Consider the following 27,522-nt stretch of genomic DNA (forward strand, 5'->3'; position numbering starts at 1 on the left):
TAGTATATTTTTTCGTATGAGTCGAACTTATCGCATCCAATGGGTCCGGTTCGTGGAAATTCAAGTGAGTCTCTTATCTTCTGAGAAACTTCTCCTGTTATCTCATAAACATCGTCGAAGCAACCTGTTTCATATAAAACCTTCTGAGCTAACTCAGATGCTCTCCAATACAATTTGACGTCGATTGGATTTCTCAATGGGAGTTTGTTTATAGCATCTTGAAGTTCTTGCAACCTCATTGGAAGTTCTTCTGGTTCAGGTTGGTATCCGAACAATCCAACTCCTTTTGGAACTGTGTACTTCTTTTGTGCTATAACTTTGTCTGGAACAACTTTTGGTCTTACCAACAATGAAAAGTTTGTTTCATCTTTTGGTACAAAAGTTTCTGTCAGCTTGTCATCTGGAATTGGTTCCAACAAGCCTTTCTCGAAAAGAATGTTAACAGCTCTGACAATGTTGCACTTGCCTTTTCCGAACAATGGGTTTGTAAGACTTTCGTTCAACATGAAGTGGTTGTGGACAAGTACAATCTTCAACCATGGCAATTTGAAGTCAACAACATAGTCATCGTGCGAAGAACCTTTCTCAGTCGGTATGTTGACTCGGATATTCACATTTGCCAACGGTGCAACTTTTGACAATTGACCTCTGAGAATGTACCTTGTTTTCACACATGACTCAAGATACTTCATCTTCTCATCTGTAACAAGACCAGAGTTCCTGAGACATGTAAGAATACAAGGTTCATTGACAATTGTTTCAATTGAATTGTAAATTCCATACCTTGTCAAGTCAATGTCAGACTTATTTCTGAAGGGGAAGTATCCAGCATGTTGTCTGACTGCTTGAGGGTTAGGTTGGTACCATTCAAACTTCACGCTTGCAATTCCTTCAATTGCATTCAAAATATCTGAGTCGGAGTCAAACATTTGTTCTCTCTTTGTAGTCTTGAAAGCGTCAAGAAGTTGTGCAGCTGTTTGTTCATTGCCATGTGAGTAGTAGATATGACCATCTAAATCTGTTACGGTTAGTCTGAGATTGTATCCTTTCTTATTTCCGTCTTGTATGGCAGCAAGTACACCCATGAAGCCTTCTTTGTTCTTTCCTTCGTCAAAGTTTACTGTAAAGGTTCGACCAGATGTAATTTTACTTCTAACCTCACGATACTTTTCATATGCATATCTTGTTCTTTCCATTGGAGCATGTGCGTCTTCACCTTTTCCTTTTTTCCTCCTCAAAGGATGCAATTGTTCGTCATGTTTCCAGTAGAATCTGGCAAAGCCGTCGTGTCCTTCAACTTGAGGCTCACTAACATCGAAAGGCATGTCCATAAGACGTTCTTCTTCTAACCTCTCTAGTCTGTTTGGATAATTGGCGCGCGCTGTTTCTAAGTCCATTTCGTAGCGAAGACCAGACAGTTTGTCATAGACTTTTATGGGTCTTCCCTTCCTATATTTAAACTTCTTTGAAACTCTCCAACCATATCTTTCTAACTCTGCTTTTATTCTAGCAGACTTTCTATCCATTCTATGCGGGGGCATTTCAAATAAAATAAAAAAATATACTGTTTTAAAATGGTATGCCATATAGCTTCTTGAATTTGTTAAGAAATAGTCTAACGTTTTTTCCATCTGTATCTCTAGTGCTTACATAAGCATAGCCCGCCTTAGTAAAATATACTTGTAATTTCCTATAGTTTACGCCGGTATAAAAGTAGAAAGAGTCTTGTTCTTCGCTATAGTAGTAAAACTCAAACGTATGCTCGCCATAGTCTGTAATTTCAATTGTTTCATCTTCTAGTTCGTCGACAAATTCGAATACTATATCTCCAAATTTGCCTTTGTTCTTATTGTTTTCAGAACAAGTAACCCAGCGTAAGTTTTCAAGTCTATTGTCGTTTCTTATATGGTTTATATGGTCTACAAAAGGTAAATTGTTAGGATTCGGTATAAAATGAGTTGCAATGACAATATGTTTAAAATAGTGTTTTCCACTCATATTTATCATAGCATATCCGTCATTTCGCTCCCATTCGCTTAAAACTCTTTTTGTCTTTTTGTTTCTGACTTCAAATGACTCACAACAGTGAATTTCATATTTCTCATCTAACAAACAAGTTTCCCAACGGTCTTCTCCAACAAACTCAGCGTACATTTCAAATAAAATAAAAAAATATTTTTTTTTTAAAATATACTGTTTTAAAATGGTATGCCATTTCATATTTCTCATCTAATTTCTCATGAACTTTTTTGTCTATGTTTTTGTTGAGACTTCTTCATCTAATTTCTCATGAACTTTCTTCATCTAATTTCTCATGAACTTCATCGTCAATGTTTTTGTTAAGACTTCTTCATCTATGTTTTCCCAACGGTCTTTTCCGGCAGACTCAGCGTACATTTCAAATAAAAATAAAAAAATGTTTTTTCTTTACTTTACGTAACCACCCGCTGCCAAAAGTCTTTGACGCCAACCCATACCAGCTAATGAAGGTTGACTTGGTTTAGTTTCAATACTAACCTTTGGTTTTGGTTTATCTTCAGTTTTTGGTTTCTCTTCTTCTATCTGTTTTTCGTCACTTTTCGGTTCATCTGACTTTACCTCACTTGCTTGAACAGTTGTGTCGTTAACATCTTCATAAATGTCATATGCCATTTGTTTTTGTTTTCCTTTCAACTTTTTGTGTTTGTTGTAAAGTTTAGAATATTTCGACTCTAAGTCAATGAGATGTTCTATAATGAACTGTTGGTCAGTGAAGTAAACTTTTCCATCTGTTGTCTCGAAAGCTCCTTCAGACTTCAATATTTTATTTGTGAGAGTCTGTTTTCTTTTTTGAGATACTTGCCGTTCCATTTTTATGAAAAGTGACTTTGTAGTTAGGGTTTGTATTTCCAGACCTCACACTTTCTATTATTGAATTTTTCTCTTCATCTGTAAGTTCTTTGACAGGTTTTGACAATGGTTCTGAACTTTTTGTTTGTGGTGTCAAATCTACTGTTTCAACTTCTTCGGTCATTTCATCTCAGTAAAAAATTTTAGTTTGGTTTGTTTTCAACTGGTTGTTTAGGTTTTTTAAGTCGGTCTAAAACTTCTTGAGGTATAGGAAGAACTTGACAAACACGTGGTTGTGTAACTGCTGGAAGCCGACAAATCCATCTTGAGCCCATTTGTCTCAATGCTGTATTGTTCATTTCATCTCAGTAAAAAAATTTTACATTCCCCACGTTTGAGGCGGTTGAGGTTGTTGTTGTTTACCCACTGTTGTGCATGGTTATATCCTCTGTTAAAGAATCTTTCACCTTGGTCCATATAGTGCCCTGCTTGGTTATAGTAGTCATTTGCTTTGTTATAGTAGTTTCCTGCTTGTCTTCCTACATTGTCCATCCATCCTTGAACTTTTCCTCTTGTTTCAGGATTTGGAATAAGATTTGCTGCATCTCGTGCTACCTCCCAACCTTTCTGTACGGTTTGTATAATAGGTTTGCTTCTCTTTCAGTATACCTAAAGTACTCAAAATCTTCCTTCCAATTCCAAAATGCACCTCTGGCTATTGTTCCCACTGCGGCAAAATCTAGATGCGACTCCTGCTAATGCGCCAAATAAACCCATTTCTTATGGGTTAAAAATGAACGAATCCAAACAAGACCCGTATGTTTCTAAAGCAACAAAGAAAGCACTCATGGTAAAAATCTTTAGTTCAACACCAAATGCTTGGTTTATGGATATCTTGGAAAACATTCCGAGATATAGAGAAGATGGACCACCATACTGGGTTAATATTTGTTGGTCAAAACACAAGATACTGTGAAGCCATACATTATGGTCCAAAAAATATTTTAGATGTGAAAACTGCTTTGACAATATTCGTTGACAAATACCATCCAAAAACTGACATCTGACTGTGAAAGTTCTTTCAAATCAGATGATGTAAAAAACTATCTGCGTTCAAAAAATGTAAACCAATATTTCATTGTCGACCAAAACCATTCTGCTCTTGGTGTCATTGACAGTTGTATAAAAATCTTAAGAGACTTAAAACCAACCACAAGGTGGTGAGGTAGATGAAATGTCATATGACGACAAATATAGACACTTCTCCATGGCAAAGATGAGACAAGTTTTAAATATTTACAATAGCCGTAAACAAAAAGGTTTGGGAAACCACTCCCTGAAGAAATGAAAAAACAACCCCGACTTAGAGAAAGACTATATATTTAATAGTTTAGTCAAAAGAGACAAACAAGAAAGAATGCCAGGCTTCAAACTTAAGAAAGGTGACAAAGTAAAAATAGAAATACCTAAACGCGACCCATATGAAAATACTATTGACTATGACAACAATGGGAACTCGACAGGTACTCACATTCGTGTTCGTAAAAAATAGAAGAAAGTATACAGAGAATATTATGAAGTTTTAGGCAAACATGGCAAAATGTACACACTGCAAGCAGAAGATAAAACTACTATTGTCAGACCTCGTTTCAAACTTGTTAAGGTTCAAGTGGTATACTTTCAAAGACAGTTCCTAACAAATATAAGACAACTCCTGACGAATATGCTAAAGAAGTTGAAAATGACGACTAAGCATTTCTATACCATGCGTAAACTGTCATGTAAGGTGGCATGTAGTCTTACTTTGTCCGTTGTTTGCGTATACCCTGAAACGCGATGTATATGGTTTCCTCCTCCTCAGTGTTACTCCAGTAACAATCTTAGCAAACTTAACGTTGTCTTTAACATCATATCCTTTACCTTTTATCATTCCTGACCAATCCCAATATCTATGCTTATGCCAACCTGCTTGAGATGTACTTAAATCTATGTAGTGACTGTGTGCAGGTAGGTTTTCACCTGAAATCGTTTTACTTCCACTGTTTCCTTTGAAGAGTTTGCACAATACAAAAACCTGTCGACTATTTGAGTCCAAGTTCCAAAACCAAGTACTACTTCTGGTCTGGTAGAGTTCATTGACGTGTAAATAGAACCTATAGGATATAGTGTTTGAAGTATTTCTGTCTTTAACGTTTGAAGCTCTGTTTTGTCAGCTTTTTTATCATATAAATCTTGAGCAGTGAATTTAACTTTTTTTTCATCCTCCATGACAAAAACATTTCTACATCTAATGTCTTTCATCGTCGTTATGTCATCCTCCGATGTTAAACCTTGTGGAAAGTTAGGAGGTTTCCAATATAATGCATCCCCACCAGTTTCTTCAACCGTTCCTTCAATATTTTCTATACCAACAGTTGCGAAGAAATCGTGTGTATGGTTCTTATCTGCCTTCTTTTCAAGGCTAACGTTTAAGTCTGTTATTTCAGAAGATGTATGTGTATGTCCAACGTCACTTTTCTTGTTTAAGGTTTCTTGTAAGTTTGTAATATTTGCAATGGTATGTGTATGGTTCTTATCCGCTTTAAGGTCTAAACATCCTGAAACCCACCCTGTATTGGCTTTACCTTCTAAAATCTTCGATGTCCGTTCATTATACCATTCAACCCTTTCTTTAATTTCATTGTCTTTTTCATCCACATATTCCTTATCTGCCTTCTTCACTAACGCACTAGCCATACAACCCCTATCTACCTTCTCCTCTAACTCACTGTTGACATATTTTTGTCAGCTTTCTTTTCAAGGCTAACGTTTAAGTCTGTTATTTCAGATATAGAATGTGTATGTCCAACGGCACTTTTCCTGTTTAAGGTTTCTTGTAAGTTTGTAATATTTGCAATGGTATGTGTATGAGTCTTTTAGAATATTCGTTTTCAGCTCTTGTCACTTCACTTGACATTTTATTGTCAACATATGTTTTGTCTGCTAGTTCAGGATGAGTATGTTCTTTCGTTGCATATGTTGCATCTGCTCTGTCATGTTCTTCTTGAACTTTTTCAATGACATACTCTTTGTCAGCTTTGTTGTCAATATCTGCTTTCAAAAGAAGTTCATCTATAGGTTTCTCGTTTAAAGTTCCTTTTGTTGGATTTATACAAACAGTATGTTCTTACTGTCTTGAAACAGAAACTCATCTGTCATTGGGTTTAATGTCAGTTTTAAGTTTCCTTCTTTCAATGACTCAGATATCTTAGAATAGTTTGAAAGTTGTTGTGTTCTTATTTAGAGCTTGCAAAATGAGTTGTCGGTTGTGTTGTATTCTCTCATAGACGCTGTTTCTTTCGACATTTTTATTCTAGATAAAATATGCTTTCAATAGAAAAAGAAAATTCAAGAGTTGCTACAACTAAACCATTAGATGAACTTTTTACGAATGTCGTCAAAAGTTTGAGACAGAGACCGTAAAGCATGAAGGCTATCGTTTTGACTACCCATTGAGATGGTTAAGAGACCCATCCGTCACAAAAGCTATTGGCTTTCGTAGAATGAAGTTCATTTCAGAAGCCATACATGGTTTCCCATTTACGGTCGGTTTTGAAATTCGATACTATAACAAAGAAAAACGTACGTATGAGAAATTTGAACAGGGAAAACTTTTACAAGTGAATTTGCTTGTAAACTTAGAAACAACTCTTCAAGCTTTTCAAGAAAAAATAAACGATATCTATCTCGAATATGCAAAACAGTACAACATTGACGAAGGAAGTACCATCTCGATATTTTATATGACAGGAAAAATGCAACTGTTAAAATCAATAGAATAGAAGACTTGGAGAAGACGTTTATATTTCTACAAAATATAACAACTTGGCATGGTATAGATTTTTGAGGATGTTAAATCAGCCTGCAGAATATCCAGTACACCCGAACTTTTATGAAGTCGAAAACCCTAAAGGAACATATGAAAATGTTTTTGACTCAGATGCTATTATAGTTCATGCTTCATTTTCTGGTGCACAAAACTCTTTTTTATGCTTGGCAAATGACTTTTACGAAAAACCTACAAAGCTATATGAACCACCGAGTGGAAGTATTTCAGACTTTCAAGTATGGTTTACAACAGATGGAAGAAAGAGAATAGTTCCATTATACCACGCGTTTTACTTAGAACTTAGTTTCATATACAACTACTATCGAACGGTAAAAATATAATTTTTAATACGGTTGAGGTGTTGGATTTGGTTGCCAACTTGACTGTGGTGCAGGTTCAGGCTGTTGTATAACAGGAGCTTGTTTCTTCTGGTTCAGGGTCTTTAGGTATAATACCAACAAACTGACCTACTCTTTTGCCAATATTTTTGACTCCGTTCCAAATTCCTCTTCCTACGGTTTTTATTCCATTCCATATACCTCTTCCAACATTTCGAAAGAAGTTTCCAATACTACTGAAGAAACCCATTTTACTATATGTAAAATCTAATGTCCGCCTAGTCTCTTACGTTCCTGTTGAGTTCCATAGCATTCTTTAACTGGAGCTCATACATTCTATTTCTCCTCTGGTAGAAAACATACTCTGGGTCAACTCCTGTGTTCGCGTCATCTGCATAGAGTTGTTTATATCCCACTTCAGGGTTTGTATAAAACTCTTTCCATCTCATATTTGCATACCATGGTGGTAAGCCTAACGCAGCGTCATTTGACATGGCAGTTTGCATTTGTACATCTGTTGGCACTTGACCATAGTTTGCCATTGCAGTTTGTATTCTAACTTCATTTGGAATATTCTCTGGGTTTGGTTGTCCAGTTGCTGTGCATTCGCTAAGTTCTGTGCGTCCATTTTAATATGATAAAAATATCTCTTACGAGTACATATGCTGAACATTTGCTGGCAGTGGTTCATCTTCATATTCTCTATATCTTTCTGCCACGTCAAATAAGTAAATGACACAATGGAAAAAGCCTAAAACAAGTAGTCCTATTTCAAACCACATTTACTTACCAATAAAATTTCTTTGTTGTGACACTTTTTCCGGTTTATAGGACCTCTCTCATATTCTATCTTATCGTATCTAAACTCATACTCATGTATGTCCTCTAACCATCTCATGACACTTTCCAAACCACTTTTATCGGATGTAAAGTAAAAGCATGGATGGTTATGTAAAACGTCTAAAGTTTCTAAAGAGTCTCTCAAAGTCCAGTCTACTTGGTATTGAAAATCATATGTGTTATAGAACGGCGGGTCTACTATAAAGAAAACATTTTCCTTGTTTTTATATTTTTCATACAACTCTGTCCAATGACATCTCACAAACTCTATACCCTCAGTATATTTTTCTATGTTCTCTTTGAAAACCTTTGTATAGTTAAGATATAAAACGTTTGACATAAGTGTTTCAATGTCATGAACTCTTATAGAACCACTATACAATAGTCTAGAAGATATACTATCCCAGTCAATATACTCTGCTTTTTTCAAAACCTCTCTGACAGTATTTTTCTTATCTAATGGTATACGTTCCATCTTACCTATAGGTATCTTTTCTTTCAACTCACTCAATATTTTGTTTGTGTCTTGTATATGTTTGAGACGGTTCATATAGTTGTCGAAGTCATTGCATATAATCTTCGAGTCAGGAAATACAGTATGGCACAAATGAGATATATAGAAACTTCCACCGAACAAATCTACAAATGTTAGACCATTCGGTAGTTTCTTAAGTTCTCTCAATAGAATATCTTTACATCTACTCTTATTTCCAAAGAAGGGTAACGGTGGTTTTGTAAAATTCATTTTATATTTAATAAAAATGTTTTTTCCCTGAAAAGTGACAGAAAAGTGACAAAACATCTTCGGGGCTAGAGGGCACGAAGTGCCTGGAAGCCCCAATACTTTTTTTTTTCCTCTGTATGGAAAATTGAGGTTTTCAAAGTGAGTTAAAATAATATCAAATTTATACTAATTTACTTCAAAATACAAAAGTATTTGACAGCTAAAATTAGTTACTTTAGCAATGTTGTAAACAGAAATTCATCAAAAGTGACACCTCAGAAAAGCTAAAATATTGAATTTTTGGAACTTTTGATAGAGCACGTTTTTAAATATTAATTAAAGTAAATGTATATTTTGTAAAGATTCTTTTTAATAAAAAATAAAATTTTGAAGAAGAACACAAAATCTTCTGAAAAATAATATCACATAAACTCATATTATTTTCTAATATATAACTATTTTATATAAAAATCAAATTCAAAAAAATATAAAACCAAAAATAATTGTTATAATTTAAATGAAGAAGTAATTTAAAACGATTTTATTTATGATCAAATTTTATATATTTTTTTGGATCAAATCCATTTTAATAGAATTTATATACTATTCATCTATTAGTAAACACTACCGTATATTATTTTTTAAGCTATCTTATTTTTTGAACTTTTATTCAAATCTTTGGTCGCAAGAAGAATTGCATGATAAATAAAAACATTTAATCAAAGTCAATTTTATTTTTCATATTCAAATGGACTGAGTGTTAACATTTAACATTTTTTGCTAATTGTCGTCAAAAATTAGGCGTAAAGCAAAAATTAATATTTCATATGGTTTTATGATAGATAAGCATTATATTCCCACTCATTATATTCGTAAATTTTGAGGTTTATCCTTCGCTTTTAAGATCATTGAATTTGATTTTTATATAAAATAGTTATATATTAGAAAATAATATGAGTTTATGTGATATTATTTTTCAGAAGATTTCATTCTATATGCCTATGAAAAGTACTCTCAAAACCAACTTTTTCCTAATTATAATTAAATCTAGAATATTGTATTATGCTTAGTATTATTTCATTTTTCTCATTCAATTTAGAATTTACAAATGTCAAAAAATTGAGAGCTGTCACTTTTGATGAATTTCCGTTTATTACAGCTTGAAAAATAAACAGTTTTGTAAAGTAAAAAAAATGAACGAAAACTCGAGACCTCGTATTCCAAATGAATGGGTAAGATATATGTATGAAAAACTTGAAAGTGGTGAGTTAACTTACGCAACAGTTTTGAAACAATCATTTGGAGAAAGTTTCCCAGCTATCTACTGGGAACTAAAGGCTATGAGGCACTAGTATATAATCAGTGCCTCATAGCCTTTAGTTTGTTATTAAAAACGAGAAAACTTGTTCGAAATGATAAACAATTTCGAACAAGTTTTCTCGTTTTAAGGAGGGAATTGTTCCTTATGATGCATACATTATAAATATATACATCATAAGGAACAATTCCCTCTAGATAGCTGGGAAACTTTCTCTAAATAACTTATCATTTGGAGAAAGTTTCCCAGCTATCTACTGGGAACTAAAGGCTATGAGGCACTAGTATATAATCAGTGCCTCATAGCCTTTAGTTTGTTATTAAAAACGAGAAAACTTGTTCGAAATGATAAACAATTTCGAACAAGTTTTCTCGTTTTAAGGAGGGAATTGTTCCTTATGATGCATACATTATAAATATATACATCATAAGGAACAATTCCCTCTAGATAGCTGGGAAACTTTCTCTAAATAACTTATCATTTGGAGAAAGTTTCCCAGCTATCTACTGGGAACTAAAGGCTATGAGGCACTAATATATAATCAGTGCCTCATAGCCTTTAGTTTGTTATTAAAAACGAGAAAACTTGTTCGCAATGCGAAATGATTGCGAACAAGTTTTCTCACTTCAGCGAGGGAATTGTTCCTTATGATGCATACATTATAAATATATACATCATAAGGAACAATTCCCTCTAGATAGCTGGGAAACTTTCTCTAAATAACTTATCATTTGGAGAAAGTTTCCCAGCTATCTACTGGGAACTAAAGGCTATGAGGCACTAGTATATAATCAGTGCCTCATAGCCTTTAGTTTGTTATTAAAAACGAGAAAACTTGTTCGAAATGATAAACAATTTCGAACAAGTTTTCTCGTTTTAAGGAGGAATTGTTCCTTATGATGCATACATTATAAATATATACATCATAAGGAACAATTCCCTCTAGATAGCTAGGAAACCCTAAATTAACTATTAATCTTTGAGATATTTTTTATTGAGGTTAATACGTTTTTCTAAATAATTAAAATGTAAAATTTTGATTATGAACTCATCTCTAATATTTTGGCTCTTTAATATATTTGAATCATGATCTTTGAGAAGAGTTCTCAAAAGTATTCACAAAAGCTATTTTTCCTTGAAATTTAAAAATCCTGTTTATCATATATTACCAAATTCAATTCCCTACATATTTCAAAATATTCTATGAACATTTCAATTTTTGAAAAAAACATATTTTTTCCAAATATATTTATTATCATATTTCTAATAATATTTCCTAAAGCGTCACTTTTTACTTCCTCGACGATTATTCCCCTCTCAAAAAATTCAATAGCTTACATTTTGACAGAACTTAATATGTAACATATCAATACCCTTTTACGATTATTGTTACTTTTTCGAAATAAAAGGAGTGGGGGACAAACTCGCCCATTGTCACTTTTTCATTAACCTTAAACTTGTAATTTTCATTATTTTTAATTAACCTTATTTCTTTCCCAATTCCTGATTTATTTTATTCACTTACTATTAAAAGTCACATTTTAATAAAATATAATAATTTATTTATAGCATTTTTTACTATACTGTAATAAAAAATTAATTATAATAAATTAAATGTTTATTAAATCAAATGTTTTCTTTGCAATAATATTTTTAATGTTGAGTAAACAATGTTGGGATCAAGTGTATCATTTTTCAGACCTTTCTGAACAGCTTCAAGCATACTGATGCATTCGACTTTTTTAAATTGTGTCATTTCTTCGAAATCTCTTGTGACTTTTTTGATAACTTTAACACTTCTCTCTGAATCCAGACCTTTAATTTGCAACTTAATCAGGAATGAAGGAACAACACTGGAATATAACTCGATGACAAGTTCATCGAGTCGAAGATTTGGTTGTACACCACTTGTATGTGCCGGATACCATTGTGTCAAATTTTTTCTGAAATTAACTTTAAAAGTACTAAGTAAGATCATGAGATATAGCAATATATGTTTAAACTAACTTATATTTTGGTTGTACACCACTTGTATGTGCCGGATACCATTGTGTCAAATTTTTTCTGAAATTAACTTTAAAAGTACTAAGTAAGATCATGAGATATAGCAATATATGTTTAAACTAACTTATATTTTGGTTGTACACCACTTGTATGTGCCGGATACCATTGTGTCAAATTTTTTCTGAAATTAACTTTAAAAGTACTAAGTAAGATCATTTATTTTTGCATAATATAATGCCAATATGGTTTCTTTTGATTTTATTTCATTTATAAGCAAATCAGATTTACCCAAAAACTCCACTCCATAAGCGTTCATTTGCTAAATTAAAAAGTGACAATGGGCTAGTCTGTCCCTTTCTCAAATAAAAGTAAAAACAAATTTATACTAATTTACTTCAAAATACAAAAGTATTTGACAGCTAAAATTAGTTACTTTAGCAAGCCCATCAATACCCTTTTACGATTATTGTTACTTTTTCGAAATAAAAGTAAAAACAAATTTATACTAATTTACATCAAAATACAAAAGTATTTGACAGCTAAAATTAGTTACTTTAGCAAGCCTATCAATACCCTTTTACGATTATTGTTACTTTTTCGAAATAAAAGTAAAAACAAATTTATACTAATTTACATCAAAATACAAAAGTATTTGACAGCTAAAATTAGTTACTTTAGCAAGCCTATCAATACCCTTTTACGATTATTGTTTTTTTCGAAATAAAATAAATTTATTATCAAAAACCTTTTTTTTCTTAGTAAAAATAAACGAAATTTTTTACCTTATGAACTTTTGATGGAAATATGCAAATTTAAAATAATAAAGAAAGCCGCGAGCGAAGCGATCGGCTTAGTTCGAAGATTTTGATTCAAATCTTTGCTGATCTGTAATTCGCGGAAGCCGCGAGCGAATCGAGCGGCTTAGGTCTAAGATTTTGATTCAAATCTTTGCTTATATTCCTTAAATTCTTTATGAAACTCGCAACAGTTCCATAAAAAATTTTAAATTCTAAACTGTCGAAATTACCGATCGGTAATCACACCCTTCACGGGTGTGTCACTTTTTACAAGTGTGTCACTTTTAGCTAAAATTACCCCTACTCAAATCGAAATTATATTAATGTTTTTAATATTCTTATATCAAAAGGATTAAAGTTCATTAAGAGAAAAACAATTCTTCTTCTTCAATCTATTGGCACATTTATTTCTACACGCCAATAAGGAAGGGAAAATTATAAGACACCATGGTGTCTTCAAAACGCGAATTTTTGATATTTTTAACAACCTATAACGAAGTCAGTTATGAGACGTTTTATGTTTAAAGCAAGGAAACGCCATGTTTGCATAAGTATTGCTACAGTTAAATGGTAATGTCTGACTTTAGTAATGATGTTAGCTAATGGTGAGTCTGGTTTTGACACTAAACCTTTTCCGGCGAAGTCGTCACAAACGAGCAGAGTATTTGAAGGATACTTTTTGAAGGGGTATTTTGAAAGTTTTGACAGAATGTAGTTTGTAAGTCGTTTCATATCGTAAACTCCTGAGTACTGACGTAAGTGGTGTTTGTCAATAATTCTTTCCATCTCTTCTGAAGTCTTTTGCATTCCTGACTGTATGAACTCTACAATAGCATAATATTTTCTCTTACGTCGAATGTAACGTTGAAGAAATTCAATGAGTTCGCTATCTGGAACTTTAACGACAGATGCTTGAACTTTACTCATGAATGTTTTCGTTGTTGAATCCATAGAGTCTGAAGTTGCTGATACAATGATTTGGTCATAGTAAGAGTCGTTTCCTAAACGCTCTGTTATGAGTATATGACGAATGAGGTTAAATGTCTTTCCTGAACCCATCTTTCCACAATAGAAATACACACCATTTGAACAGAATTCATAATCTTTGCTGAAAGGAAGAATAAGAGAAGAGTTAAGTTTGTCTGTAGTTTCATTCATGTCTTCATCTACGTCATGTATTAAATGCTTCATTTTATCTCCACTAAAAATGCAAGTCAGAAATATTCAGAACATAGCACCGAGTCTAACTGACAAGAGTATAAAGATATACTATGAACACGTTATGATGAAACCAACCAAAATTCAAGAAAGTCAGTATACTTATGAATATCCAAGACACTGGGTAGAGTATGTAGGAGGTGAGAAAGCTATTGAAATAAGACAAGTTAGAAGTATTCCAGCAGGAAGAACAATATTATTGAAGAACTTTAATGTTTTGAGATATAATGATGAAACAAAGAAGCAAGATAGTTTCCCTGTTGCTGTGTATGTGAACTTAGATACAGGAGATGGCATGAAAGTTTTTAACACAAAGCTTCAAACGGTATTGAAAGAACAACTTATAGCAGAAGGACACCATTACCTTCAGAAGTTACCATAGCATATAATTTTGAAACAAATGCAATAGATTTTAAAATCGTCTCTGCAAAGAAGTCAGGTTTTACATTTAATGAAGCAGATGTATATTCGAATGAAAACTTCAAAGCTATTGCATGGTTAGATAATGACGATTGCTTTAAGAAAATATTTAAATTCAGTGACTCAAAGATGTCAATAGATGACCTTCGTGGAATGTTACCATCGACGTTTACAGTTGAAGGTTCAGCAGGATTGCTTACAAGATTGTCAATTGGTGGCGTTTGGTCTCGTGAGAACATTGTTATAAAATCCAGTATAAGTGAATTTGCTGAAGAATCTATATTATGTCTTTCAATCTACATGTATTCGCCACCGAAGCATTATAGTATAACAAACTTTGTCAGTAAGTTTAACATAAGACTTGTCGAACCTTCTTCAATGAAAGATGTTGTGCTACCTAAAGATGGAAAGGATGGACTCATTATTGAGATGATTTTAATTGCATATTAAATGAGCTTGTACTTGAAAGTCATTCATGATGAAATAACTGTTGTAGAAGATGTTAGCAATTGTTCAGACATTTTGAAGCGAATAGATGAGATAAGAAAGAAGTTAGATAGACCGCAAAGCGGTGAGGGTGAAGCCCGTGAGAATGTTTATGTTTCATTGACTTTCTCCAGTAACGAGAACTTTTATGAGATAATATTGAAGAGAGATGATTTTAATATGGTGTAAATGGTAGCTTGGGCAGCTTTAGGCGCAATGGGAACAAAAGCATTAGCATTTGGAGCAAAAGCACTTGGGGCTTATGACGCAGTAAATAAAATGAGTGGAGGAAGAGTTTCGAAGACATTAGACGCAAATAAAGGAAAGATTGGAGGCTGGGTTGCAAAGAAGTTAAGATTAAATAAAATAGGGCTCATAAATAAAGCATCCAATTTGGTTGCGACTGAGTCAGAAAATGCTTTAGGAAAGGACGATGAGTTTGCAAAACATGCAAAAGACTTTAATGACCAGATGAAAGGTGAAACAATGCATTTAAATAGAGTCGATGGAACTAAAGAAAATGTTTCTTCTCCACCAGCGGTATATCCATACGGACCTTATGGAATGTATGGAAACCCTTACGAAAGACCATTTGACCCATTGACTGGTGGAAGTAACTGGTATCATTATGGACGAAGAAGAAAGACAGTCAAGTTGGAGACGGACGTAAAGAAAGCAACTAAAAAGAAACCAAGGAAGAGAGTTATAAAGCAATGAATTCAAGTGGGTGAAAAACCGGGTGAAAAAAGAGGTGAGATTTCACCACTTCACCTAAATTTATTTTTGTGCTATGTTTTCATACGCGTGAAGGTAGTGATATCATTTATTTTTTATTTTATTTTTATTTTTTTTTATGTAAATGACGAAAACTATTGAGATAACAAACTACAACGGTCATGAGTTCAAGAATTTGTTCTTCGTTCCTCGTGAAAATACATTCTATCAGATACGAGGGAGAAAGGGTAAAGTTAGTTTGAGCGTTTATGACAAAGAGCATTATGGAAGATATATACAAGCAATAGATACAAACGGTAAGTGTGTTTCATTAGCTTTGTCAAAACTTATAAACATTAATTATGACAGTGACTTTGACCTATATGAAGAAGAAAGTGAGTCAGAAGATTATGAGCTGTTATGTGAAGCACAGCAATGGGAGGAGTTGCAATACTTTTGTAAGTGAGAACATTAATGGGAACGTTAGTCAGAACGTTTATTTTTTACATTAGTGAGGTGAAGAAATTGGCGGCTTTGTAAATATTTAAGGTTAAATTAGTGTTATCGCTTGTGTTGTAAAATATACATTAACGGTTTTGTAAAGTGTCAAAACCGTTATATTGGGTAAGGTGGAACGCAGTGCCACCGTACGCAAGATAGGTATACTAACTAAGAAACCTCAAGAGATGAAGAGTAAACATTATGAGAAGGTCGACAACTTTGTTGAAAGGTTTTCTCCTTTTGTTTTGAAGTACGAATTCACTCAAGGTCAAAGTGGCTTAGTAACCACATTAAAACCTATTGTCGAACATTGGTCTTACCCTCAGTTCGCAAAGGCAGTACTTGACAACTACAACAAATTCTTCTCCGAAGTCAAATCCAAAGTCAAGGTTTACTATGAGAACATTGACGCACTCATGACGAACGAAGAAGGATACAACAAACTCATTGAAATGGGTGTGGTCGGTGAAAAGATGGGTCAATTCAAATTGGACAAAATTTTCACCGAAGTTCATGTCCTCTCCAAGCGTAAGTACTGGGGGTGTTAAAGAAGATGGTGAAATAGTTAAACATTGCATGAAATAAAAAAATTTTATTCGAATTTGAATTTAAATGTGGGAATTCTTGGGAACGTGAAAGGCTTATTTACTTGAGGAACAGGTAAAGGTGGTGGAGGTGGTGGCAACCAGTCCATTTTATATTCCTTCCTAGCTAATTTCCGTTTAATTTCATGGTCGCCCTCGGAGTCTTTGAATCGGACAGGTCGAGTTACACCATTCTTGGTCTCAAACTCATATATAACCTGTTTGTCTGTATTTTCGTCGACTATGGCACGAGACACGAACGTTGACCAAACGGACAAAAAGTGTCATTTCGGATGGTCAAGCAGCCAATCGCATTCGAGCACTTCGAAGAAGCCTTACGTTCCAAGGGAGAGGGTGTCTGGTGCAAAGCAGAGGTCATGAGACTCTACGAGCAGTACATCCTCAATGCCTGGGAGGACAAATCGTCCTTGAATTGGCAATTCTACCAACTCCTCTGGGACGACCTCCTACGCAACTGGGATAACGAAAGAGCCCAATTCAAAGGTCGGGAGCTAATTTTCCAAATTACCATTAATTTAACCTACTTATCCAACTAAACACCTAAATTTACTTGGGGTTTCCCCCTAAAATAAATTTTTTTACTCTTAGAACCACTCGAGGTTCTCTTTACGGTTGTTGAGCTTGTCACCGTCAATGTGTTTGACCTTCGTCTTCTTGTCTGGATTTGGAACCCATTGAATTGCGACAAGCTTGCCCATGGAAATTGAACCGCGATTCCGAAGGTTAAGGTTCAAGTGTCCCAAGTTGTTGAGAACTGGGGTAAGAACCTTGCCGGTCTCCCTGTTGCGGATTTTGTATGGGTAGGGTTGGGAAATTTCGTAAGCGTCATCGGCAACAAGGGTTGCCCAAACTTCCTCTTCTTCGTATTTCTCTTCTTCCTCTTCTTCTTCTTCGTATTTCTCTTCTTCCTCTTCTTCTTCTTCGTGTTTCTCTTCTTCCTCGACAATTCCTTCTTCAATTTGGTACTCACGAAGTACGGTGTTGCATGTTCTGTCCTTTCCGAGTACCTTCCAGATGGCGTCTATCTCTTCGAAGAAACGGTAGATAAGTCGGGCAAGGTCTCGGTTCTCTCTCTCGTAATTGCGCAACGATTCTGAGAAATCGTTCAGGACTTTTTCATTGGAAGCTTGGTTCATGAGGAACTCACCTTTAAATCCCTTCATCTCTGACATAAGACTACTTTGGAGAGTCTTAACGGTGTTTGTCAGATGAGCTTTCAATTGGGCAATTTGAATTTGAATTGGGCGCTTGTCTGGCAACCTTGAAAGGACATCTTCCATTGAGTTTGGCTTCGGTGCTTGTTCGGACATCGAAAAAATGAAGTGGTTTGAGAATGACGGTTTTACTTCAAAAAGCTTGTTATGACAGTTAAGTCATACAATAAGTTTAAAATAATATCTTGTTCTTCTTCTGAACGTTTGTTGTCTCTTCCGATAAAAGTTTCGAACATGAGAACCAAAAAACGTTTTTTGAGATTGCGGAAGAGTTCAGGCAAATTTTCATATTCTGGATATGTTGGGAGCAGTTCAAAACATCTGAGCTGACTTTCGGACAAAATTGGGACAATGTCAGAAAATTCATCTTTGGTCGGACTGCTTGAAGGTAAGTCCCTTACATGTAAGTAGCTCTGGTAAAGTCTTCTCATTTCTGCTAACTTTTGGAGTATAGCTTCGTAGTTTAGAAGTTTCAATTTTAATTGTCTTATTCCTCTCTTGACATCTAAACGGTAACTATCCATGAGGTCAAGGGTTGCTTTAGTTGCCTTAAGTGGAGCTATCTGTTCCTTGACTTCTGCAATTTTGGTTGCAATTGTGGTTTGAGCTCCTTCAAGTTCGCCGTCTATGTCGTTCTCAACACCTTCAACCATAGCTTGAAACTCTTCATCGGTCCATTGAGATTGGTGTGGGACGAATTTAACTTGCTTCATTCAAAAAATGAAAAAAATGTTTTTACTCAAAGCGTGCCATGTATATGGCTATAAGAAACTTACCAGAAGGCTTCTTCTTCACATGAGTCTTTGGCAACTTGAGTGTTGGTGTTGGAGTTCTTGTTGGTGTCGGGTCTGGAATTTCAATTCTCTCTCGAGCGCAACAACAGATGTCAGAATAACATTCCCCACTGTCCTTCTTGCCACCATAAACTGTGTATTGACCAAACTTGCATTTACAGGAAGACCGGTCAATACAAGGTTCACAGTTGAAATAGTTGTACACAAACCTGTTGAGTACGAGTGTGAGTAAAAACATAAAAAAAGTGAAGTTAAACGTTAAGGTTTACTGAATTGGTTGGATGTCGCCTTCACAGGTTATGTAGAACGGCTGACCAGAGAAGTGGAGAAGACTCTTGAGAATTTGGTTCATTCTTGGGAAAGGGTTCTCTCTGTTTGGAAGTAGTATCCAAGGACGCTTGGCAAAGAACTTTATAATGGCTTCCTTCTTTGCTTGCTTTATGTCGTCGTAGGCTGTCCCGTCTGGTATTTGAATTGGAATTCCGGTCGAAGTCTCGAGATTCAATGCAGCCCTTCCCGTTATCCAACCGTTAACAAGCTTGCCTTTTACATTCTGCCTGAGGAAGTCTTTAACAAGCTCGTTAATTTCAATTAGGTAAATTGCCTCGTCGGTAGGTTCGACCTCGACCATTGCTACTGTCAGAAAAAGTACTGCTACTGTCAGATAAAGTACTGCTACTGTCAGTAAAAGTACTGCTACTGTCAGTAAAAGTACTGCTAGTAGCAGAGATTTTTTATCGTTGTGGTCCGACGGTTAAGCCACAAACGAATGTCCGACGTTCCTCTTCCTGAATGCCTTCCCAAACCAGAGGAACCTAAAGAACCACAACAGTCTCCTCAGCAACCTCAGTTCCAGCAAGTACCTCCGAATTACTACCAATTTCCACCTCAAGGTTATTACCCACCACAAGGCTTCCCGAACTACCCCCTCAACCTATGCCTACTTCCCCAACCCTTGGTTGTTCCAGCAAGCTCCACCCCAGCAATTCAAATCTCAATCGAAGAGAGACCAAGAGTTCGAAGAAGGTCTGAACCGTTTACGCAAAGATTATGCCACAGCCCCTATGGAAGATGACAGGCTTTCAGTCTCTTCCCTAAGGAGTGTGGTAGAATTTACGAAAAAGTGACAAGTAGAAAAAGTGACACTTAACCTTAAATTTCCAAACACTATTTTTGAATTATATTTAGTTATTATATATATTTAGTATATATATAGTATATTATATTTATATAATATGTAATTTTATATTTATATATGTATATTATATTTATATATGTATATTTATATTATATATGTATATTATTTATATTTATATATGTATATTTATATTTATATATGTATATTTATATTTATATATGTATATTTATATTTATATGTATATTTATATTATATTTATATTTATATATGTATATTTATATTTATATATGTATATTTATATTTATATATGTATATTTATATTTATATATGTATATTTATATTTATATATGTATATTTATATTTATATATGTATATTTATATTTATATATGTATATTTATATTTATATATGTATATTTATATTTATATATGTATATTTATATTTATATATGTATATATTTATATATGTATATATTTATTAGAAACTGCTTCATGCTGCATTGAGTATTGTTGAATAATTTGAAGTAGTGGTTTTTGAAATCAGCACCCCTATGAGAGCGCTGGCGACCGAAACACCACTAGTAAGATTGTGTATTAGAAACTGCTTCATGCTGTGTTGAGTAAGCTTCGATGTCTTTGTAGGATAGCTTTCTGAGAGCGAAACAAGATAGTGTTGAAAAAAATTTTGAAAATCTGAGAGACTGTGCAAGAGCCAACGACCAAAACGCTACCAGTAAGATACAGCAGTAGTAGCTGCTTCATGCTGCATTGAGTATTGTTGAATAATTTGAAGTAGTGGTTTTTGAAATCAGCACCCCTATGAGAGCGCTGGCGACCGAAACACCACTAGTAAGATTGTGTATTAGAAACTGCTTCATGCTGTGTTGAGTAAGCTTCGATGTCTTTGTAGGATAGCTTTCTGAGAGCGAAACAAGATAGTGTTGAAAAAAATTTTGAAAATCTGAGAGACTGTGCAAGAGCCAACGACCAAAACGCTACCAGTAAGATACAGCAGTAGTAGCTGCTTCATGCTGCATTGAGTATTGTTGAATAATTTGAAGTAGTGGTTTTTGAAATCAGCACCCCTATGAGAGCGCTGGCGACCGAAACACCACTAGTAAGATTGTGTATTAGAAACTGCTTCATGCTGTGTTGAGTAAGCTTCGATATCTTTATCAGACCACCTTTAAATTAACCACTCACATTCTCACTGTGGTCCATCTAAAATTTGTAAGCTTTATGACATAAAATTATATTATATGCAGGATCCCACCTATTACTTAATCTTTTTGGAATAAATGTTTTATAATATTTATCGATTGATTGTAATTTTTTGTATAAAAAAAGTTTTTTATTTATATTAAAAATATATTTTGTTAATGATATTATCTTATAATTTGTAAATAAATCTAGTAATAAAATAACTTTAATAGTTGGTGTCACTTTTTCGAAAATTCTGGTTTTTTCAAGAAGGTCTGAACCGTTTACGCAAAGATTATGCCACAGCCCCTATGGAAGATGACAGGCTTTCAGTCTCTTCCCTAAGGTCGACCAATTCGACTCGTACCACAGATTCGGTTCGTGACCGTGACGACTACCTCAAGCAGTCTGAGAGACTCTTCATCTTACAGCCATTTACAGCTGGAGCACTCAAGAACATGCGCAATTACGAAGGTCAAACACCTGGAGACCGCAAAACAGACGTGCTTACAAGAGCAGTCCAACTGGTCAAGACAAAGACTGAGATAGTCGACTTCATTCTTGCAGCTTGCCCATACAAGTAAAAAATAAACAATTACGAGTTAAACTTTTTATTCTTTCTTTTCTGAGTTGTTTAGAGCTGGTTTCTCTTGTAGAAACCTTTCGTACTCTTCCATGGTCATGTAATTGCGAATTTGGTACGCAATTCCAGGTTCGTTGTTTTTGAACCTTATGTATGTAACGCTTCCATCCTCCTCAGGGAAGTAAGCTGCTAACATCTGACCAAGTTTTCTCGGTGACTCGGAGCTCATAAAAATGTCACTTTTTAAACGTTAAGTTTTTAGTCTTATTTTACCCTTTGTTTTTCAAGGTAGTATTGGACTGCAATTTCTCCAAATTCTCTGTGTCGGAGTTCTTCAGCATTTTCCAAGGTGTACCTGGAGAACTCAAAGAAGTTGTCAAGAACATACTGCCATGCTGCTCTTCTGAGTTCGTCGGTATTTTGGAAGTGTTGCACCTTCAAGTCTTCGGACATGAAAAAATGTCACTTTTTCCAACTCGTAATTGAATTCATTGTACTTCTCTTCACGTACATAAAACTCAGCAATGGTATTTGCTTTAAGAATTTACCATCTTACTAAGACTAAACATTTAATTTTCAAGCTTGACTTTTTACATTTTGAACTTTGTTTGCGTAGATATGAATTCTGAAAGAAGTATGAGGGTCTTGTATGACTTTATACTTCTCCCATAGTTCATGTCTGTCAAACTTACCTGCCATGGACTCTTTCATAAGTTCCATGAAATCGTCTTCGGACAATCCGGGGAAAAGTATTATGTCAGTAAGTATTCTCTTTACATCCTTACTTAAACTCTTGGCTGTCTGTACACAAATGACAACTGAAATGTTAAAGTGCCTAAGTTTCTTAAGAATTCGACACATGTCTTGTTCTCTATTCTTTAACAAAGGATGAGAGGCGAAATCATCTAAGATAAGAAGACACCTATGAGGGTACGTTTTCCAATCGTAAGATTGCAATTTCTTCGAAATGTATTCTATCTCTTTCTGTTTGTTTCTGAAGTGTTTCTTCTCTAATATTCTCTGCATTTCCTCATTTGGGTCTTTAAACTTAGAATTTATATACTCATTTATAGCATTATATTTCAAAACTCTTCTTTGGTACTTCTTTATCCAATCTAACAACTCAGTATCCTTTATACATACTAACTTAGACTTCTTTATAATATCTTTGAACGAATTGACGGTTTGGTCAAATTGACCAGAAGTCGAACAAATAACAACTAACTCATAGAATGGGTTCTTCTCATCTAGTTCTTGTTGTTGTGCAGCCATTTTAAGATAAGTGAAAGTCTTACCCGACCCAGGTGGTGCAATTAGACCTGTTATACCATTCTGGGCAAATAAGAACTTTTCATGTATAGGCTTTATCTGAGCATTTTCCAACTTCCTCTTGTTCTTGTTTAAAACATTCACAAATTTTTTGTCAATGTCAGCAAACTTTTTTTCTAACATATTTTTAGAAAAATTAAAATTTTTATCTTTTAAAAAAGAGTGGGGGACAAACTCGCCCATTGTCACTTTTTCATTAACCTTAAACTTGTAATTTTCATTATTTTTAATTAACCTTATTTCTTTCCCAATTCCTGATTTATTTTATTCACTACTAAAAGTCACATTTTAATAAAATATAATAATTTATTTATAGCATTTTTTACTATACTGTAATAAAAAATTAATTATAATAAATTAAATGTTTATTAAATCAAATGTTTTCTTTGCAATAATATTTTTAATGTTGAGTAAACAATGTTGGGATCAAGTGTATCATTTTTCAGACCTTTCTGAACAGCTTCAAGCATACTGATGCATTCGACTTTTTTAAATTGTGTCATTTCTTCGAAATCTCTTGTGACTTTTTTGATAACTTTAACACTTCTCTCTGAATCCAGACCTTTAATTTGCAACTTAATCAGGAATGAAGGAACAACACTGGAATATAACTCGATGACAAGTTCATCGAGTCGAAGATTTGGTTGTACACCACTTGTATGTGCCGGATACCATTGTGTCAAATTTTTTCTGAAATTAACTTTAAAAGTACTAAGTAAGATCATTTATTTTTGCATAATATAATGCCAATATGGTTTCTTTTGATTTTATTTCATTTATAAGCAAATCAGATTTACCCAAAAACTCCACTCCATAAGCGTTCATTTGCTAAATTAAAAAGTGACAATGGGCTAGTCTGTCCCTTTCTCAAATAAAAGTAAAAACAAATTTATACTAATTTACTTCAAAATACAAAAGTATTTGACAGCTAAAATTAGTTACTTTAGCAAGCCCATCAATACCCTTTTACGATTATTGTTACTTTTTCGAAATAAAAGTAAAAACAAATTTATACTAATTTACATCAAAATACAAAAGTATTTGACAGCTAAAATTAGTTACTTTAGCAAGCCTATCAATACCCTTTTACGATTATTGTTACTTTTTCGAAATAAAAGTAAAAACAAATTTATACTAATTTACATCAAAATACAAAAGTATTTGACAGCTAAAATTAGTTACTTTAGCAAGCCTATCAATACCCTTTTACGATTATTGTTACTTTTTCGAAATAAAATAAATTTATTATCAAAAACCTTTTTTTTCTTAGTAAAAATAAACGAAATTTTTTACCTTATGAACTTTTGATGGAAATATGCAAATTTAAAATAATAAAGAAAGCCGCGAGCGAAGCGATCGGCTTAGTTCGAAGATTTTGATTCAAATCTTTGCTGATCTGTAATTCGCGGAAGCCGCGAGCGAATCGAGCGGCTTAGGTCTAAGATTTTGATTCAAATCTTTGCTTATATTCCTTAAATTCTTTATGAAACTCGCAACAGTTCCATAAAAAATTTTAAATTCTAAACTGTCGAAATTACCGATCGGTAATCACACCCTTCACGGGTGTGTCACTTTTTACAAGTGTGTCACTTTTAGCTAAAATTACCCCTACTCAAATCGAAATTATATTAATGTTTTTAATATTCTTATATCAAAAGGATTAAAGTTCATTAAGAGAAAAACAATTCTTCTTCTTCAATCTATTGGCACATTTATTTCTACACGCCAATAAGGAAGGGAAAATTATAAGACACCATGGTGTCTTCAAAACGCGAATTTTTGATATTTTTAACAACCCTATAACGAAGTCAGTTATGAGACGTTTTATGTTTAAAGCAAGGAAACGCCATGTTTGCATAAGTATTGCTACAGTTAAATGGTAATGTCTGACTTTAGTAATGATGTTAGCTAATGGTGAGTCTGGTTTTGACACTAAACCTTTTCCGGCGAAGTCGTCACAAACGAGCAGAGTATTTGAAGGATACTTTTTGAAGGGGTATTTTGAAAGTTTTGACAGAATGTAGTTTGTAAGTCGTTTCATATCGTAAACTCCTGAGTACTGACGTAAGTGGTGTTTGTCAATAATTCTTTCCATCTCTTCTGAAGTCTTTTGCATTCCTGACTGTATGAACTCTACAATAGCATAATATTTTCTCTTACGTCGAATGTAACGTTGAAGAAATTCAATGAGTTCGCTATCTGGAACTTTAACGACAGATGCTTGAACTTTACTCATGAATGTTTTCGTTGTTGAATCCATAGAGTCTGAAGTTGCTGATACAATGATTTGGTCATAGTAAGAGTCGTTTCCTAAACGCTCTGTTATGAGTATATGACGAATGAGGTTAAATGTCTTTCCTGAACCCATCTTTCCACAATAGAAATACACACCATTTGAACAGAATTCATAATCTTTGCTGAAAGGAAGAATAAGAGAAGAGTTAAGTTTGTCTGTAGTTTCATTCATGTCTTCATCTACGTCATGTATTAAATGCTTCATTTTATCTCCACTAAAAATGCAAGTCAGAAATATTCAGAACATAGCACCGAGTCTAACTGACAAGAGTATAAAGATATACTATGAACACGTTATGATGAAACCAACCAAAATTCAAGAAAGTCAGTATACTTATGAATATCCAAGACACTGGGTAGAGTATGTAGGAGGTGAGAAAGCTATTGAAATAAGACAAGTTAGAAGTATTCCAGCAGGAAGAACAATATTATTGAAGAACTTTAATGTTTTGAGATATAATGATGAAACAAAGAAGCAAGATAGTTTCCCTGTTGCTGTGTATGTGAACTTAGATACAGGAGATGGCATGAAAGTTTTTAACACAAAGCTTCAAACGGTATTGAAAGAACAACTTATAGCAGAAGGACACCCATTACCTTCAGAAGTTACCATAGCATATAATTTTGAAACAAATGCAATAGATTTTAAAATCGTCTCTGCAAAGAAGTCAGGTTTTACATTTAATGAAGCAGATGTATATTCGAATGAAAACTTCAAAGCTATTGCATGGTTAGATAATGACGATTGCTTTAAGAAAATATTTAAATTCAGTGACTCAAAGATGTCAATAGATGACCTTCGTGGAATGTTACCATCGACGTTTACAGTTGAAGGTTCAGCAGGATTGCTTACAAGATTGTCAATTGGTGGCGTTTGGTCTCGTGAGAACATTGTTATAAAATCCAGTATAAGTGAATTTGCTGAAGAATCTATATTATGTCTTTCAATCTACATGTATTCGCCACCGAAGCATTATAGTATAACAAACTTTGTCAGTAAGTTTAACATAAGACTTGTCGAACCTTCTTCAATGAAAGATGTTGTGCTACCTAAAGATGGAAAGGATGGACTCATTATTGAGATGATTTTAATTGCATATTAAATGAGCTTGTACTTGAAAGTCATTCATGATGAAATAACTGTTGTAGAAGATGTTAGCAATTGTTCAGACATTTTGAAGCGAATAGATGAGATAAGAAAGAAGTTAGATAGACCGCAAAGCGGTGAGGGTGAAGCCCGTGAGAATGTTTATGTTTCATTGACTTTCTCCAGTAACGAGAACTTTTATGAGATAATATTGAAGAGAGATGATTTTAATATGGTGTAAATGGTAGCTTGGGCAGCTTTAGGCGCAATGGGAACAAAAGCATTAGCATTTGGAGCAAAAGCACTTGGGCTTATGACGCAGTAAATAAAATGAGTGGAGGAAGAGTTTCGAAGACATTAGACGCAAATAAAGGAAAGATTGGAGGCTGGGTTGCAAAGAAGTTAAGATTAAATAAAATAGGGCTCATAAATAAAGCATCCAATTTGGTTGCGACTGAGTCAGAAAATGCTTTAGGAAAGGACGATGAGTTTGCAAAACACGCAAAAGACTTTAATGACCAGATGAAAGGTGAAACAATGCATTTAAATAGAGTCGATGGAACTAAAGAAAATGTTTCTTCTCCACCAGCGGTATATCCATACGGACCTTATGGAATGTATGGAAACCCTTACGAAAGACCATTTGACCCATTGACTGGTGGAAGTAACTGGTATCATTATGGACGAAGAAGAAAGACAGTCAAGTTGGAGACGGACGTAAAGAAAGCAACTAAAAAGAAACCAAGGAAGAGAGTTATAAAGCAATGAATTCAAGTGGGTGAAAAACCGGGTGAAAAAGAGGTGAGATTTCACCACTTCACCTAAATTTATTTTTGTGCTATGTTTTCATACGCGTGAAGGTAGTGATATCATTTATTTTTTATTTATTTTTATTTTATTTTTATGTAAATGACGAAAACTATTGAGATAACAAACTACAACGGTCATGAGTTCAAGAATTTGTTCTTCGTTCCTCGTGAAAATACATTCTATCAGATACGAGGGAGAAAGGGTAAAGTTAGTTTGAGCGTTTATGACAAAGAGCATTATGGAAGATATATACAAGCAATAGATACAAACGGTAAGTGTGTTTCATTAGCTTTGTCAAAACTTATAAACATTAATTATGACAGTGACTTTGACCTATATGAAGAAGAAAGTGAGTCAGAAGATTATGAGCTGTTATGTGAAGCACAGCAATGGGAGGAGTTGCAATACTTTT

At 34.0% G+C, this 27,522-nt stretch overlaps 13 protein-coding genes and 2 pseudogenes across 15 annotated transcripts, besides 19 other annotated features; 6 read left to right on the forward strand and 9 right to left on the reverse strand.

The window, feature by feature from the left end:
* Positions 1-5,629: part of a mobile genetic element that runs on past the window's edge.
* TVAGG3_0296750 (uncharacterized protein) lies at positions 330-1,541 on the reverse strand (the record flags this gene model as incomplete). Its single annotated transcript, XM_051229351.1, has 1 exon — positions 330-1,541. A coding segment is annotated over one exon (1,212 nt), but the record flags the coding sequence as incomplete, so codon positions are not given.
* TVAGG3_0296760 (His-Me finger endonucleases family) lies at positions 1,570-2,154 on the reverse strand (the record flags this gene model as incomplete). The annotated part of the gene is made up of 1 exon (XM_051229352.1): positions 1,570-2,154. One exon carries the CDS (start codon positions 2,152-2,154, stop codon positions 1,570-1,572), a length of 585 nt encoding a protein of 194 aa, XP_051099082.1.
* TVAGG3_0296770 (uncharacterized protein) lies at positions 3,033-3,188 on the reverse strand (the record flags this gene model as incomplete). Its single annotated transcript, XM_051229353.1, has 1 exon — positions 3,033-3,188. The coding sequence occupies one exon, from the start codon at positions 3,186-3,188 to the stop codon at positions 3,033-3,035; it is 156 nt and encodes a 51-aa protein (XP_051099083.1).
* A 3,097-nt stretch (positions 5,630-8,726) lies between the features above and the next one.
* Positions 8,727-8,841: a mobile genetic element.
* Positions 8,842-8,879: a mobile genetic element.
* Positions 8,842-8,879: a terminal%2Cinverted (terminal inverted repeat of Banshee-A3 transposon ID:TVAGG3_0296790).
* Positions 8,880-9,718: 839 nt separating this feature from the next.
* Positions 9,719-9,755: a mobile genetic element.
* Positions 9,719-9,755: a terminal%2Cinverted (terminal inverted repeat of Banshee-A3 transposon ID:TVAGG3_0296800).
* A 274-nt stretch (positions 9,756-10,029) lies between these two features.
* Positions 10,030-10,664: a mobile genetic element.
* Positions 10,665-10,791: 127 nt separating this feature from the next.
* Positions 10,792-10,876: a mobile genetic element.
* Positions 10,877-11,240: 364 nt separating this feature from the next.
* Positions 11,241-11,281: a mobile genetic element.
* Positions 11,241-11,281: a terminal%2Cinverted (terminal inverted repeat of ISTv3 transposon ID:TVAGG3_0296830).
* Positions 11,282-11,326: a mobile genetic element.
* Positions 11,327-11,364: a terminal%2Cinverted (terminal inverted repeat of MuDR-5_TvMULE4 transposon ID:TVAGG3_0296850).
* Positions 11,327-13,024: a mobile genetic element.
* Positions 12,995-13,024: a terminal%2Cinverted (terminal inverted repeat of MuDR-5_TvMULE4 transposon ID:TVAGG3_0296850).
* A 183-nt stretch (positions 13,025-13,207) lies between these two features.
* Positions 13,208-16,229: a mobile genetic element.
* On the forward strand, positions 13,875-14,784 carry TVAGG3_0296870 (annotated as a pseudogene). Its single transcript has one exon. A coding segment is annotated over exon 1 (910 nt).
* Positions 15,032-15,559, forward strand: TVAGG3_0296880 (protein of unknown function, DUF4107 family; the record flags this gene model as incomplete). The annotated part of the gene is made up of 1 exon (XM_051229354.1): positions 15,032-15,559. One exon carries the CDS (start codon positions 15,032-15,034, stop codon positions 15,557-15,559), a length of 528 nt encoding a protein of 175 aa, XP_051099084.1.
* A 13-nt stretch (positions 16,230-16,242) lies between the features above and the next one.
* TVAGG3_0296890 (DNA/RNA polymerases family) lies at positions 16,243-16,605 on the forward strand (the record flags this gene model as incomplete). The annotated part of the gene is made up of 1 exon (XM_051229355.1): positions 16,243-16,605. One exon carries the CDS (start codon positions 16,243-16,245, stop codon positions 16,603-16,605), a length of 363 nt encoding a protein of 120 aa, XP_051099085.1.
* Positions 16,606-16,649: 44 nt separating this feature from the next.
* TVAGG3_0296900 (uncharacterized protein) lies at positions 16,650-16,904 on the reverse strand (the record flags this gene model as incomplete). Its single annotated transcript, XM_051229356.1, has 1 exon — positions 16,650-16,904. A coding segment is annotated over one exon (255 nt), but the record flags the coding sequence as incomplete, so codon positions are not given.
* A 30-nt stretch (positions 16,905-16,934) lies between these two features.
* On the forward strand, positions 16,935-17,198 carry TVAGG3_0296910 (uncharacterized protein; the record flags this gene model as incomplete). The annotated part of the gene is made up of 1 exon (XM_051229357.1): positions 16,935-17,198. The coding sequence occupies one exon, from the start codon at positions 16,935-16,937 to the stop codon at positions 17,196-17,198; it is 264 nt and encodes an 87-aa protein (XP_051099087.1).
* A 48-nt stretch (positions 17,199-17,246) lies between these two features.
* TVAGG3_0296920 (cytochrome B-C1 complex subunit 6, mitochondrial family) lies at positions 17,247-17,972 on the reverse strand (the record flags this gene model as incomplete). The annotated part of the gene is made up of 1 exon (XM_051229358.1): positions 17,247-17,972. One exon carries the CDS (start codon positions 17,970-17,972, stop codon positions 17,247-17,249), a length of 726 nt encoding a protein of 241 aa, XP_051099088.1.
* A 355-nt stretch (positions 17,973-18,327) lies between these two features.
* Positions 18,328-18,589, reverse strand: TVAGG3_0296930 (uncharacterized protein; the record flags this gene model as incomplete). Its single annotated transcript, XM_051229359.1, has 1 exon — positions 18,328-18,589. A coding segment is annotated over one exon (262 nt), but the record flags the coding sequence as incomplete, so codon positions are not given.
* Positions 18,590-18,611: 22 nt separating this feature from the next.
* On the reverse strand, positions 18,612-18,908 carry TVAGG3_0296940 (uncharacterized protein; the record flags this gene model as incomplete). Its single annotated transcript, XM_051229360.1, has 1 exon — positions 18,612-18,908. One exon carries the CDS (start codon positions 18,906-18,908, stop codon positions 18,612-18,614), a length of 297 nt encoding a protein of 98 aa, XP_051099090.1.
* Positions 18,909-19,439: 531 nt separating this feature from the next.
* Positions 19,440-19,847, forward strand: TVAGG3_0296950 (annotated as a pseudogene). The gene has a single exon. A coding segment is annotated over exon 1 (408 nt).
* Positions 19,848-21,617: 1,770 nt separating this feature from the next.
* Positions 21,618-21,818, reverse strand: TVAGG3_0296960 (uncharacterized protein; the record flags this gene model as incomplete). Its single annotated transcript, XM_051229361.1, has 1 exon — positions 21,618-21,818. One exon carries the CDS (start codon positions 21,816-21,818, stop codon positions 21,618-21,620), a length of 201 nt encoding a protein of 66 aa, XP_051099091.1.
* A 362-nt stretch (positions 21,819-22,180) lies between these two features.
* Positions 22,181-27,522: part of a mobile genetic element that runs on past the window's edge.
* Positions 23,079-23,116: a terminal%2Cinverted (terminal inverted repeat of MuDR-5_TvMULE4 transposon ID:TVAGG3_0296980).
* Positions 23,079-24,532: a mobile genetic element.
* Positions 24,503-24,532: a terminal%2Cinverted (terminal inverted repeat of MuDR-5_TvMULE4 transposon ID:TVAGG3_0296980).
* TVAGG3_0296990 (protein of unknown function, DUF4106 family) lies at positions 24,579-25,385 on the reverse strand (the record flags this gene model as incomplete). The annotated part of the gene is made up of 1 exon (XM_051229362.1): positions 24,579-25,385. One exon carries the CDS (start codon positions 25,383-25,385, stop codon positions 24,579-24,581), a length of 807 nt encoding a protein of 268 aa, XP_051099092.1.
* TVAGG3_0297000 (uncharacterized protein) lies at positions 25,435-25,908 on the forward strand (the record flags this gene model as incomplete). The annotated part of the gene is made up of 1 exon (XM_051229363.1): positions 25,435-25,908. A coding segment is annotated over one exon (474 nt), but the record flags the coding sequence as incomplete, so codon positions are not given.

Source organism: Trichomonas vaginalis, chromosome V, assembly GCF_026262505.1.
Source record: "Trichomonas vaginalis G3 chromosome V, whole genome shotgun sequence".
Classification (NCBI taxonomy): Eukaryota; Parabasalia; order Trichomonadida; family Trichomonadidae; genus Trichomonas; species Trichomonas vaginalis.